General features: G+C 47.0%; 1 protein-coding gene across 2 annotated transcripts in view; it reads left to right on the top strand.

Annotated features, from left to right (window-relative positions):
* Positions 1–314: 314 nt before the first annotated feature.
* Positions 315–13682, top strand: part of EEFSEC (eukaryotic elongation factor, selenocysteine-tRNA specific) — a 257514-nt gene continuing 244146 nt past the window's right edge. For both annotated transcript variants that reach the window (XM_025885449.2, XM_025885451.2), the window contains exon 1: positions 315–666. In XM_025885449.2, the coding sequence (XP_025741234.1) occupies positions 351–666 (316 nt within the window). In that variant the 5' untranslated portion in view covers positions 315–350. The remainder of the gene's footprint in view (positions 667–13682) is intronic.

The following is a 13682-nucleotide window of genomic DNA, read 5'->3' as shown; positions in this document are numbered from 1 at the left end:
TGCCTTGAAAAAGTGCCTGGTACTCAGTAGGCACACAATAAGAGCCTGTTGAATGAATGGATGGATGGACGGATCCCTCCATTCTCAGTCTCCTCGAGGTATCGGGTGGCAGGAGCCAGGTGAGAGAACAGCCGCACAGTAGGTGACCTTGGTCAAGTCCCGAACCCGGAGCCCCCTCCTCCTGAGCGGTGCCAGGCAGGGCCCGCAGGCGCCGAGACGGCGGAAACTTCGGGGCCGGAACGGGCGTGCCCGGCCCGCGCGGGTTGCGGGGGGGGCGGCTTAACCGGCCGGACCGTAGCGGCGGCGGCGGGAGGGGAGGGGCGGCGGGCGGCGGCGGCGGCGGCGGCGGCATGGCAGGTCGGCGGGTGAACGTAAATGTGGGCGTGCTGGGCCACATCGACAGCGGCAAGACGGCGCTGGCGCGGGCGCTGAGCACCACGGCCTCCACCGCCGCCTTCGACAAGCAGCCGCAGAGCCGCGAGCGCGGCATCACGCTCGACCTGGGTTTCTCGTGCTTTTCGGTGCCGCTGCCCGCGCGCCTGCGGTCGGCGCTGCCCGCTCCCCCGGCGGCGTCCGGAGCCGAGCCCGGGCCCGGCGAGCCGCAGCTTCAGGTCACGCTGGTCGACTGCCCCGGGCACGCCTCCCTCATCCGGACCATCATTGGCGGTGAGCGCGGGCCGGGGCGGGAGCCGGGCTCGGGGACCCTGGGCGGAGCGGCCGGGCGCCGTGTCCGAGCTCGCCCAAGCCGCTGTCGGGGAAGGGAGACGGCCTCACCTCACGGCCGGCATCCCCGCTCCCCCCAGGTCGCGAGAGGAGGACGGGGCTCGCCCAAGGCCCCGCGCGGCAAGGGAGCGGAGGTTCTGGGACTCGAACTCGCGGCCGGCTGACTTGGAACCTCTTCCCACCCAGCACAACCGCGCAGGAGTGCTTCCTTAAAGTTTTTGGTTTTGTTTTTTGCTTTTCTGTTTTCAAGATGAGTTTGTAATACACGAACAAGTAAGAAAACTCAAAGGCTACCAAAAGGGTATATGTAAAAAGTGTCAAAAAAAAAAAAGAAGTCTCCACTCACCTGTTCTTTGGTCTCCTGGTTCCCATTTCCAGAGTCAACCAGAGTCAACCGCTGTTCCCAGTTCCTTGTATCATTTCAGAAAAACTCCACGTAAAGACAAGCATACCCATGCGTAAACCCCCTTCCTCTTCTTTCTCCACAAAATAGTAGACACTATTTTAGTCAATACCAACGGCTCCATATCTGTACACGCAAAGCTATATTATTATTAGTTCTTAGAGAGGCAGAGAGAATCATAAGCAGACTCCACGCCCAGCATAGAGCCCTGGGCGGGGGGGGGGGGGGGGCTTGATCTTAGGATCCCAAGATCACGACCTGAGCAGAAATCGAGTCTTAGGGGACTGAGCCACCCAGGCGCCCCAAAAGCTGTATTATTTTTAAGGGTCATATAAAATTCCATTGTACACTTGTGCCAATGTTTTCTTATATAACTCTTAATGATGGACACCTATGTCATTTCCAGTTTTTGCTAATGATGCTTCAGTGAATTTTCTAGAACAAGTCTGGTGGGGGTGCTAATCTATCTGTAGGATAAGCTCCTAGAACTGAACTGGCCTGGGGCAAAGGGCACATGTATTTGCAGTTACGATGGGTATTGCCAAAATTCCCTCCAAAGATGTACCACTTAATTAATTTTTAATTATACAGGTAGTACATGAATAGTTCTGCTTGTGAAGAAATAGAACATTTCAAATTAGGTAAAGGTCCCCTAATTGCCCCTCCTGTTTCTCCAGAGGAAGCCACTGTTGTACCTTTGTGCATTACTTTTCTGGACACATTTTACCACAGTGGCAAAGCCCTGTGGACAAGGCTTTAAAACTTGCTCTATTTTTAGAGGAAAATGATGAAATAATAGAAGCACCTGGCACAAAAGGGTATACAGCTAAAAGAAGTCTTTTCTTCACTGCTGACCCGAGTGTTTGGTTGCTTTCCTCTTTTCCATTGCCTTCTGTTTCCTTCCAATTATGTGATATTCTCTACACCTGCAAGCACATATGGGAATATATATTGGGCAGATGGTTTTATTGGCTTGGTGGCAGATGGCCTCATTGGTCGCTGGGCATACTGGCTCCCAGTTGTAGTGATGAGTGTGTTAAGTACTTTAATCTTTGTTACCTCCCAGCTGTTCATGCTGCAGGCAGTCTGAGGTGATTTCCCCATTTTACAGTAGAGGAAGTGGAGGCTCAAAGGGAAGGGACCTGCCCAAGGTCACATGGCCTAAAGTCTTCCACTCAAGTCATGTTTCAGTCATCAGATGAATGTTAAGGGTCATGTGATCCTCTCTACCCTTTTCCCCTTCCCTTCTCTTAACAATTCTATTTACTCAAGTCCAAGTACATTTTAAGACAGGTACTCTGAGCCAGTCTAGGTTGGAGATGGAAGAACCAGGTTAAAATAAAACAAAAAGGCACTTTTAGGTTTTTTTGTTGTTGTTGCTGTTTTTAGTAAATAGTGTAGATGAGTAATGAAGGACATGCTTTTGAAGTCAGAACTGGGTTTGAGGCCTGGCTTTTTCCTTTACTAACTGTGCGACCTTTGAACCTCATTTTGGACCTTCCACACACTGGCAGATAGCAACCACACAGGTCTTTATTGGTTTTGCTTTTCTCACATGTTTGCCACTTCCCAGGCAGACCCTGTAAGGAATGTGGTGGTTACCATTTAATAGTTGAAGAAATTGGGACATGGGGAGGCTGCTGGTTAGTGGCACCCAGGTCTCCCTGGTCCCAAAGCTGGAGCTCTTTCCTATGCTTCCTCAGATCACTTTATGCTCCCCCTGCCCCCCTTCTAACATATCCATTTATAGAGAAGCTCTTTGTAGGACAAAATGTTTCAGGTGCCAGCCTTATCCTATATAACCAAATTTTAATGCCTCCAAGAATTTGGCAAATCCTTAGTTTATTTATTTATTTATTTTTTTATAGTTTTTTTTTTATTTTAAAGATTTTATTTTATTATTTATTTGAGAGAGAGAGAATGAGAGATAGAGAGCACGAGAGGGAAGAGGGTCAGAGGGAGAAGCAGACTCCCCGCAGAGCAGGGAGCCTGATGCGGGACTCGATCCCGGGACTCCAGGATCATGACCTGAGCTGAAGGCAGTTGCTTAACCAACTGAGCCACCCAGGCGCCCCGGCAAATCCTTAGTTTAGACTGTAGAAGAAAAAAAGAGGAATTTTTTCTCTTCTTGTATGTACACCGTGGTTCTTCTTACTTTTCTCTCACCTCCTGAGTGAGGAGACTTTCCTTACCTTCTTACAGGCATTAAAATGCAACCTGAACACAGTGGTATGGGAAGACCAAGGCTGCCACTATCCTTCCTTCCATAGATTAGGTTCCCACCCTTTTCAGAGAAATGAGAAAAAAATGAGGGAAAGGGCGCCCACATTTGAGTACCTGCTCTGGCCCATGCCTGTTGCTAAAAACTTGCATTTGTGCAACAACCCCTAGTGGTGGGAGTGTTAGGCCTATTTTTCCGATAAAGGAACTGAAGCTTGGAAAGTATCAAGTACCCTGGGCTGGTGTTTACCTAACTCTGCTGCCCCTAACCTGGATCTGGTTAATACCTTCAGTTATCCTCATGACTCATGAATCCATAGCCATCTTTGCCTTCTTAAGATTGCTCCAGAGGCCAAATCCCTGCCTCTGGCAGCTGGTCTCCTACAATGCAGGACCTACTTCTCACTGACTGCTTGCCCTCCTCTTCCTGCTACTCCATTTCCATACAAAAGGCAGCAAAACTCCTTTTACAGAGGTTCAGCAGATCATGTCAGCCCTCAGCTTCGACACTTCCCAGCAGCTTCTCTTTGTGCTTAGAGTAAAATCCGACCTCTTCTCTGTGGGCTGCAGAACCCACGATCTGGCCTCCCTTTTCCTCTGAGCTCATCCCTTGCCCTGACCTTCAGTCTCACTGGCCTCATTTTTACTTATTGAATGGGCTAGTTTTGCACCTGCTGTTCCCTCTTTTTGGTACATCTGGCTCCTCATGTATATCTCAGCTTGAGTGTCCTTTAGAGAGGGCTCCTCTGAGCTGCCTAGCTAAAGTACCCTCAATTCTCTCCCCCAGGAATTTTCTCATGTCCCTGTTTTACTTCCTTACAGCTCTTTCACTACCTGATAACTCTTTATGTGTTTACTTGTTGACTGTGTCTGTCCTCCATGAGAGTAGAGTAGGAATCATGTCTGGCTTATTTACCAGCATATTCTCAGCATTTGGGCCAGAGCCAGGTGTGTGGTAGGCATTTGGTAAGTCTGAATGGATGAAGCTGTGTCCCACTTCCTGGTAGTGGTAGTAGTGAGCAAAGAACTTTCTTCATGGGTTAGTGGACAGAAAGCAATCAGCATGGGGCCTGGCCTATAGTAGGTACGTTACACTTCTTGATTTTTTTCTCTCCCTCTGGGAACTAACAGCAGAACTGGGGAGAGGGCACTGTCCGATGTGCAAAGTGACCTATCAGATCTTTTTCCATCCAGGACAAAAGCAGGAATAACTCACTTTGCTGGGCAATGGGGTATAAGGCATCATGGGGGAAAGAAGAGCTTTCCTAGTGGAGGAAATGCCTGGTCAGGGCTCTGTGCCTTAAACCTGACTTTTTGTCTGTTTAGAGTCTGAGGTAACTGCTAGCATTTAGCTGTGGCTGGAAATCAGCATGCTGTGTGGGGAGGTATGATGAAGATGAAGGTAGAAGGGTTGGTAGGCCAGATCCTCTAGAGTGCTAAGTGTTGAACATAGATTAGGTTAGGCCCTTAGCATAGATTTCTCCTAAGGGCCTTGGCAGCATTTTAAAGCAGGGTTGTAACAAGATCAGGCCTCAGTGTTAGGACGATGCAAGATTCCCAGGCAGGGACTCTTACTGGCAGCAGGCAATGCACCTACACCTGGGATTGCTGGAAGATTGGGCTCTTGTTAGAATTCCTGGCTTGCTGTGAGTGATTTAGACCACTTGCTGAATACATTAGCCCTAGTAGAAGGAAATTAGAATGATTGTCTCAGTTCTGTGATGATATCTCTGAGGTTTAATATATCTTATATTAAAGCCAGTTCTCTTTGATTCTCTTGCTCCCCCCAAAGTCTTTTCACTACCCAAAAGATTCCTTTCTTAACTTAGAGAAAATTGGGCTTTATCTCCTCAATCTGTGTGGCCATAGATAAAACTCCTGTGGTACCAGAGGGAGGTTAATAGTGACAGTAGTACTTAGCCTTTATTTAGTGCTGCCCTTAAGCTATATTTCCCCCCATTTAACTCTCAAAGCAATCTTGTGAGGTAAGAGATGATATTCCCATTTTACAGGTGAAAAAGCAGGCTCAGAGAGGTCAGGCAGGTAGCACAGTTCATAAGTGTCAGGGCTAGGTTTGAACCTATGTTGATCTGACCACACAGCTCCTACTCTGGCATTCTCAATGGGAATGAAAAAGTGTATCCGTCTACTGCAACCCCTATAGTAGTGTTTCAGGGCAGTATTTTTCTCTGATCCATTTTAGAGTATAAATCTTTCAGGGTTAGAACTTCAAAAAGATTCAGTAATGTATGTTTTAAAGACTTGGGTGGGGGTGAGGGACTTGGAGCCATCCTCAATCTAACTCTGGCAGGAAGGAGGAGAGCTGAAAAATGCTGGTATCTTGGCTTGGCAATTTATAGTCCTCTTGTGGCTGCTAGGATTAACAGTGTATTGTCTCCTGGTCTTTTGTTCCAGTTGTTAATGAACAGCAGCTCTTCTGCCACGACTTGTCGCCCTGATCTCTTGCCTCCTCTGCCCACCACTTAAGTGGTGCTTCCTCCCTGGCTTGGACCCTCTCTGGGTCTCTGGGTCCTCCCTGGCTGGAGCTGATGAGAGCTGCCAAAGCCTTGTAAGTCTGACTCGGTTACTCTCTTTGGAGGGAAAACAGTCAGTAGCGCCGGGGGTCTTTGTCTCTGCAGCCTGGGAGAAAACCTTCTTTGTAAAACTTAAGCTGCTTTGCCTTCTCTGTTTTTCCAACTCTCTGCACTCTTGGTGCCGATGTGGAGAAAGTGCTTGTCCCTTTGGCTTGTTTTATCAAGGAGTGTGCCCTGCAGTTTCTCTGCAGTCTGTCTGAGATGCTGTCTTTGGACCCGTGAAGCAAGGTGTGTGAAGGAATGTGTGTTTTCAACCAGATTTTTTACATTACCCTTTGGGTACCTGCACATAATGCCCAGAAAGCCGTATAAGCAGAGACAACAAAGGGGCCTGGCAGTGCACGGAATTTGGGCATTATGCTAATAATGTAAAACCAGCCAGCCAAACAAAAAACCCAGTTTGGGTTTTCTTTGCCTCTGGTCTTTTTATGAATCTGTACAGCAGTATGTTGTTATGTTATGGTATTCATATATGTGTGTCCTAAAATATTGAGACATTTAAAGGAGTTGATATAAGTGGAAGTGCTTCTAAAGAAGCACCTTAATTTCTTTAGCCCTAGAATCTGCCACGCCTTGGTTCCCTGTATCTTCGCGCTCACTCCGGGGGTGCTGCCTTTGGTTTTCTCTTCTTTGTTAAAAGGTGCACACCATAACGGAAGATTCTCCTCTGTGGTGCCAGTTCTGGGATGCCCTCTACCACCGAGTAAAGCAGAGGCCAATACTGGTGTCTCTTGTGTTAATGTGCTGAAAGCCTCTCTATGTCCAGTAGGAAGTTGGCTGCACTCAAGTGCCAAGGGTGCCCATATTCAAATACAAGTTTTTCTGTTTTGCCTGCTACGTTATCACTCTCTGACCCTGCCCGATCTCCTTCCAAGTTGGAGTGCCTTTCGCTGTCTCTAGGAGACTCTCAAGTTGAGCTTTGTTTGCAGCCCGTGCTCCTGGCGCTGGATGGCGGGTGACTTTGCTTTGGTTTGGGTGACAATGTGGAGGTAACACAACATCAGAGACGCAGCCTCGAGTTTAAATTAATGCAGAATATTTGAGCAGGAACCAACAGGAAAGAAAAATGGAAGCAGGTAGTCATATTTCATTCTGTTGGGGTGCATTTTTCTTCTCATGGGGCTTGCCCTTGAGAACAAAACATATCAAATGTTAAATCAAAGAATATTTTTGTAGTCATGCTAGGAATAGAAAATAATGCAAAGACTTTGCCTTCTGGAGGCAAATATTTTGCTGGAAGGTTATAATCAAAGTCAGAAGGAAATCATAGCCACAGCTTTTGGTAAAGCTGTAATCATTTAAAATTAATTGCTTTTAAACTTTTTACTTAGCATCTCTTTTGTTTTCTATCTTCTTTGTCTCCTGGGTTTTTCTTCAAAAATCACTTCATCCAGGTTGGAATAAGATTTGGGCAGGCATCCCAGGAAACAAGCCGTAAATTCAGCCCTGAGACATAGTCCCTGCTTGGTCATTCTTTTTTTGGCCAGAGTCTTGAAGAGGCTAGGGATGAGGCACCCTTGTCTTGGAGCTTGAGTCTGTTCCCTTTGACGAGCAGGCCTTTGAGACTGTGCCCAAGTGACAGTGTCTGTAGCTCTGGTGCTCTGGGTGATCCGGAGGCCCGTGTCCTGGTGAGGTGGAGCCTGGCATTTCTGAGATGGCCTCAGGGTGGGACGAGGAGCAGGAATGAGCCTGCCTAGGGTCAGATGGCACCTCGTGTCTCTCCTGCTCTGCTGCAACGGCTCGCTTCCCCTTATTCGAGTGTTCCTTTTAGTCTGGAAGCATCTCAGGGACAGAGACAACATTTGAATTGTCTTGGTAGCTCTAGGGCCAGTCCAGGGCTTAGCACATAGTATATATTCAATAATGTTTGTAAATATTTTTAATTGAGGTATAGTTCACATATCATATACTGCGCCCATTTCAAGTGTACACTTTGGTGGTTTTCAGTATGTTCCCAGAGTTGTATAGATCATTGCCACAATCTAAGTTGAGAATATTTTCATCACTACGAAAAGAACCCCCATACTCATTAACAGTCACTCTCCATTCTCCCCTCCCCCAGGCCTACGCAACCACTGATCTACTTAATGTGCACAGATTTGCCTTTACTGGACATTTCATAAAAATGGAATCTTCCAACATGTGGCCTTTTGCATCTGGCTTCTTTCAATCAGTGTGATGCTTTCAAGGTTTATCATATTGTAGCATGGAGTATATATACTTCATTCCTTTTTTAGAGAAAAATTTTTAAAATTTATTCTTAATTATGGTAAAGTAAATATTACATAAAATTTACCATCAAACAATTTTTTTTTAAGGGGGGGAGAGAGAAAGAGGAAGAAAGAGAGAAAGGGGTGGGGAGGGGCAGAGGGAGAGGGAGAGAGAGAATCTCAAGCAGACTCCACGCTCAGCAGGGGCCCGTTGTGGGGCTGAGTCCCACCACCCTGAGATCATGATCTGAGCCGAAATCAAGAGTCAGATGCTTAACCAACTGAGCCACCCAGGCGCCTCAACTGCTTAACCATTTTTAAGTTTATAGTCTAGTGGCATCCATCTCTAGAACTCTTCATCTTAAAAAACTGAAACTCTAGGGGCACCTGAGTGGCTCAGTTGGTTAAGCGCTGCCTTCGGCTCAGGTCATGATCTCAGGGTCCTGGGATTGAGCCCCACATCGGGCTCCCTGCTCTGCAGGGAACCTGCTTCTCCAGCTCCCCCTGCTTGTGCGTGTGTGCGCTCTCTCTGTCAAATAAATAAGTAAAATCTTAAAAAACAAACAAACCAAAAAACCCCAAGAAACTCTATACCCATTAAAAGTAACTCTCCCTTCTGCCTTCCCCAGCTATCATTCCTTTTTATGGCTGAATAGTATTCCAGTATATGTATATACTGCTATTTAATCCATTCATCAGCTGAAGGACATTTGGATTGTTTCCACTTCTTGGCAATTATGGATAATACTGCTGTGAACATTTGTGTACAAGTCTGTGGTATGGACATATGTTTTGATTCCCTTGGTATTACCTAGGAATGGAATTACTGGGTCATAGTTTAACTATTTCTACTTTTTGAGGAACTGCCAGACTGTTTTCCATAGCAGCTGCACCACATTATATTCCCACCAGCTGTGTACGCTGGTCCAGTTTCTCTGCATCCTTACCAATACCTGTTATTGTCTGTCTTTTGGATTATAGCCATCTTGGTGGGTGTGAGGTGCTATCTCATTGTGGCTTTATTTTATTTTTTTTTTTAAAGATTTCATTTATTTATTTGAGAGAGAGAATGAGAGAGAGAGAGAGAGAGAGAGCACATGAGAGGGGGGAGGGGCAGAGGGAGAAGCAGACTCCCTGCTGAGCGGGGAGCCCGATGTGGGACTCGATCCTGGGACTCCAGGATCATGCCCTGAGCCGAAGGCAGTTGCTTAACCAACTGAGCCACCCAGGCGTCCCTCATTGTGGCTTTAATTTGCATTTCCCTGATGGCTGGTGATGTTGAACATCTTTTCATTGCTTGTTGGCCATTTGTGTATCTTCTTTGGAGAATTGTCTATTCAGATCCTTTGCCCATTTTTTAAATTAAGTTATTTGGCTTTTATTATTGATTTCTTTATGTATTCTGGATACCAGAACCTTATTAATGGATGATTTGCAAATATTTTCTCAATAATATTTGAGTTAAATAATTGAGTTGAATTGAATTAAATAAATTAATATATATTGAGAGGATTAAATGTACCTAAGACATTACCTGGGCTATAGTAAGCATGTAGTAAGTGTCATTTGCTTGTGTATGGAAAGCCTGTTGGGGTCCTTCCTGTCCTATTCTTGGATCTGCCCATTTCTGTCTTTATAGGACATCTGTGCCTGATAGGAGAATGGGTCGTCCTCTCTGTTCATCCCATGGTAGGGTCTCATCCCACATTAGGGTCTTGTCCAGAGTCTGGCCTATAGATGTGTTTTGGTGGCCCATTTAATAATTAGAATTTTTAAAAAATTCATTGCTAGGGGGCGCCTGGGTGGCTCAGTTGGTTCAGTGACTGCCTTCAACTCAGGTCATGATCCTGGAATCCCAGGATCGAGTCCCACATCGGGCTCCCTGCTCAGCGGGGAGTCTGCTTCTCCCTCTGACCCTCTTCCCTCTCGTGCTCTCTATCTCTCATTCTCTCTCTCTCTCAAATAAATAAATAAAATCTTTAAAAAAAAAAAAAAGAAAAGAAAAAAAAATTCATTGCTAGTATTTAAAAAATCAGGAGATCAAGGGGGGCCTGGGTGGTTCAGTTGGTTGCACGTCCAACTCTTGATTTCAGATCAGGTCTTAATCTCAGGGTTGTGAGATTGAGCCATGCTGGGTATGAATCCTGCTTAAGATTCTCTCTCTCTCTCCCTCTCCCTCTGCACTCCCCCCCAATAAATAAATAAATCAGGAGATCTCATTTAACAACCCAGATTCCTGGCTTCTTAGAAACATAAGATTTTCATACCTGCAGAGCCATGCTTCAGTGTGGTGGCACAGTCCTGGAGCTGAGTAGAAGGGGCATGTGCTTTTTAGATTGCCTGGGCCCTGTAGACATTTGGGTTTGTAGCCCCCATTTTGAGGGCTTTTGTCAGGCTGTGTGATGGGAGAGGATCAGATGGCACTGTTATTTAGTGTTTTCATCCATTTATTCAGAGACTCTACAAACAACATATATTGTACACTCTGTTTGGATATGAGGGCAGATACAAATGTGCCTATCTTCAAGGAGCTCACAGTCTGGAGGGCCAGGGAAGAGCGGGAGGCAGTGCCAACAGCCAGTTAAGATGCAGGGTCATAAGGGCTTTATAAAGAGGAGCTTAGGATATGAGTGCCTCTGCCTGGGACAGGCAGGAAGGGCATCCCTCAGGAGGAGACCCTGGGCTGGGCCTGGAAGGGTGACCTGGAGGTTTCCAGGCATAGAAAAAGAGAGGGCAGAGCAGACCCAGGGAGCAGCCTGAGCAGTCAAGAGGTGTGAGAGCAGACCTGGCCAAAGAAGGGGGCAGCCAGTCAGTGGGAGAAGTGGGAGGAGGTAAGACCAGGGCATGAGGGTCATGGGTGAGTTAGGAGGAGGGGCTGTCTTGTCAGAGCTTTGAAGGCTGAGATTTTCCCAGTGGGGAAGAGGGGAGGCTTTCCCACTAGAGGACTCAAGAGTGGATAGGGACATAGGGGCGAAGGGAGGCCTGGAGTGTGGAGCTCACAGGGAAGCAGCAGGGTATGAGGCTGAGCTGCAGAGACCCTTGGGCCCCAGTGCTCAGGAGCTTGGGGAGCCTGTAGTTGGAGGCAGGTGGAAGGTTTTTAAGCTGGGAGATCCTGGCAGCTTTTGAAGAGTCTGAGGAGAGGGCCTGTGACAAGTGGTCTGGGGCCACGCATCCCTCTCCTCATTCTGACTGAGGCTTCCAGAGCTGGCTGGAAGAGCGAGGGAGAGCAACCATAGGCAGAATAGACACCATCAGGAGGGAAAGTGTGGCTCTGGGGGTGCAGACATGGCAGTGCAGAGCAGAGGCTGAGGAAGGTCTGCTTTTCAGAAGGAAAGAGGGGGAATGGACGCTTTGGGAACATCTTTTGTTTGCTGGCCACCGTTCTAGACCCTTTATTATCTCACTCCACCCTGCCAGCCAGAGGTGGGAGAGTTTCTCTCTACATAGTACAGCCCATAAAAATGAGACTCCAGAGGTCAGTAGCTGGCTCAGTAGGGGTCTAATCCAATTTGATTTCAGAGGCCCTGGTTTGCTGGGAAGCTGCTCTCAGACCTTAGCCCATGCCTACTTTGGTAGGAGTTGTGGCTCCTGAGGAGCAGTTTATATATAAGTCAATTTGTCAAAAATAGAGATTTCAGCTTCCATTCTCCCCTGGATTATTTGAGTTTTGGGGGTTTTTTTTGTTAATTGGGTCTTTTATTTTCTCGTGCTGTGTGATTAGGCTCCTGCTGCTTTGAAGTGGCCTTGGTTGGGTGGGGAGACAGTGGGGAGGACTTAGTTAATGTGGTGATCCTCTCTTGGCAGGAGAAGAAACAAGTTTTGCTGTTAAGAGAGAAGTTGACTTTCCCTCTTTCCGTATCTCTTGTGTTGTGATGATGCCTCTCTTGTCTTGGGGCCTTCAGGAAGACTAAAATAATTTCCTTTGTCTCTAACCTACTTCCTGAGGATATTTATTTGGTGGCATACACAGGTGCTACCTAAAGATAAACCTGACTTTTTTTCTTTTAAAATTAGTGCTTGGAATTGCTAGCATTGACCTGCTTGGCCTCAGGTACCCGCCCTATCTGGCTTCGTGGCTTCGTTCTTTATCATAGATTTTTTTGGGCTGCTTAAAGCTCAGGGAGGGTCAATGGATTGTCCTTGGTCATCTGACACAGACACTAGAGCTCTGCCTTCCCAGTTATATTGCAGTGTGGCACTTAAAAAAATAGCTCTGCTTGTGGTCATTTCTAGGTGATTTTCAGGGCCTTATGCCATAAGCACCGAAGACCGTCGTGTGTGTGCACATGTGTGTGTACTCAGTGTTCCTTATTCTCTGAAGCAATGATGATCCAGGGCACATTGGGAAATAGTCCTCAGAACTGACGCTCTAGAGAAAAAAAAGACTACATAAGAAGACCACCATTTCTTGAGTGTTTGCACAGACAAGTAGACGGAAAGAGCAGGAAGGGAAGCCGGTGTTTGTCAGCACAGACCTTGTTGCCATTAGCTATCAGTGTGGCCAACAGAAGTGGACACTTTGGCTGCCAGTGACAGTTTTTCACAAATCCTGCAGGGCCTTGCTCAGCACTTTCCAACAGATGGGAATGTTGTATGGTGGCACAGTCCAGCATGGTGGCTGTGGGCCACATGTGGCTTATGAGTACTCACACTGTGGCTAGTGCAACTGAGGAACTGGACGTTTCCTTTTATTTAATTTTAATTACATTTCAGTAGGAAGTTCTACACCTGTAGATCCATCTACTTCTTGGGCTGGTTTCCTCATCTTTGAACATCACAGGCCCTCAGAATCCACATCCTCAAGACCACCCTCTTCACTTCCTCACCTTCCCGGGGAATGATACCTTCATTCTCCTAAGGCATGACCTTTCCTTGTTTTGTTTTTTTTTTTAAAGATTTACTTATTTATTTTAGAGAAGGAGAGAGAGCGTAAGTGGGGGGAGGGGCAGAGGGAGAGAGAATCCCAAGCCGACTCTGAGCTGAACGCAGAGCCCAATGTGGGGTGTGATCCCATGACGCTGAGATCATGACCTGAGCCGAAACCAAGAGTCAGATGCTTAACCGACTGAGCCACCCAGGCGCCCCAGGGCATGACCTTTGAAATGATCCTTAGTGTGTCGTCCTTCATATGAATCAGTGACCAAATCTTGTCCCTCCTGCGTGTCCTCTGACCTGTGTGGTCTTCTCCATCACTGCATCTGCTCCCTTAGGACAGGCCTCCATTAGTGCCCAGTTGGATGAGTACAGTGTTCCTTCACCATCTCTCTGATTCCAGCCCCGCCTCTTGAAACTATCCTCCCCTCTGTAGCCAAGAGCTCTTTTTAAATGGCTAATATAGTTATTTTGCCTCCCTGTTTTAGAAGTCTTGAGTTGCCCTCCATTCGCATAAAGGCCAAATTCCTCAGCATGGCTGACATCAGCCCTTCCTGATGGCTTTGTGTCTCTTTGTCTCTCTCAGGACTCCCGGCTTAATGAACTACTTGCAGGTCTCTGGACAGACAGACCATGCTCTCTTGATGCTGCGTCATCTGG

This window comes from Callorhinus ursinus, unplaced genomic scaffold (genome assembly GCF_003265705.2).
Source record: "Callorhinus ursinus isolate GAN/ISIS: 27379988/994484 unplaced genomic scaffold, GSC_fseal_2.0 scaffold15, whole genome shotgun sequence".
Lineage (NCBI taxonomy): Eukaryota > Metazoa > Chordata > Mammalia > Carnivora > Otariidae > Callorhinus > Callorhinus ursinus.
Note: the sequence above shows the minus strand (reverse complement) of the source record. Positions and strands in the feature narration are given on the sequence as shown.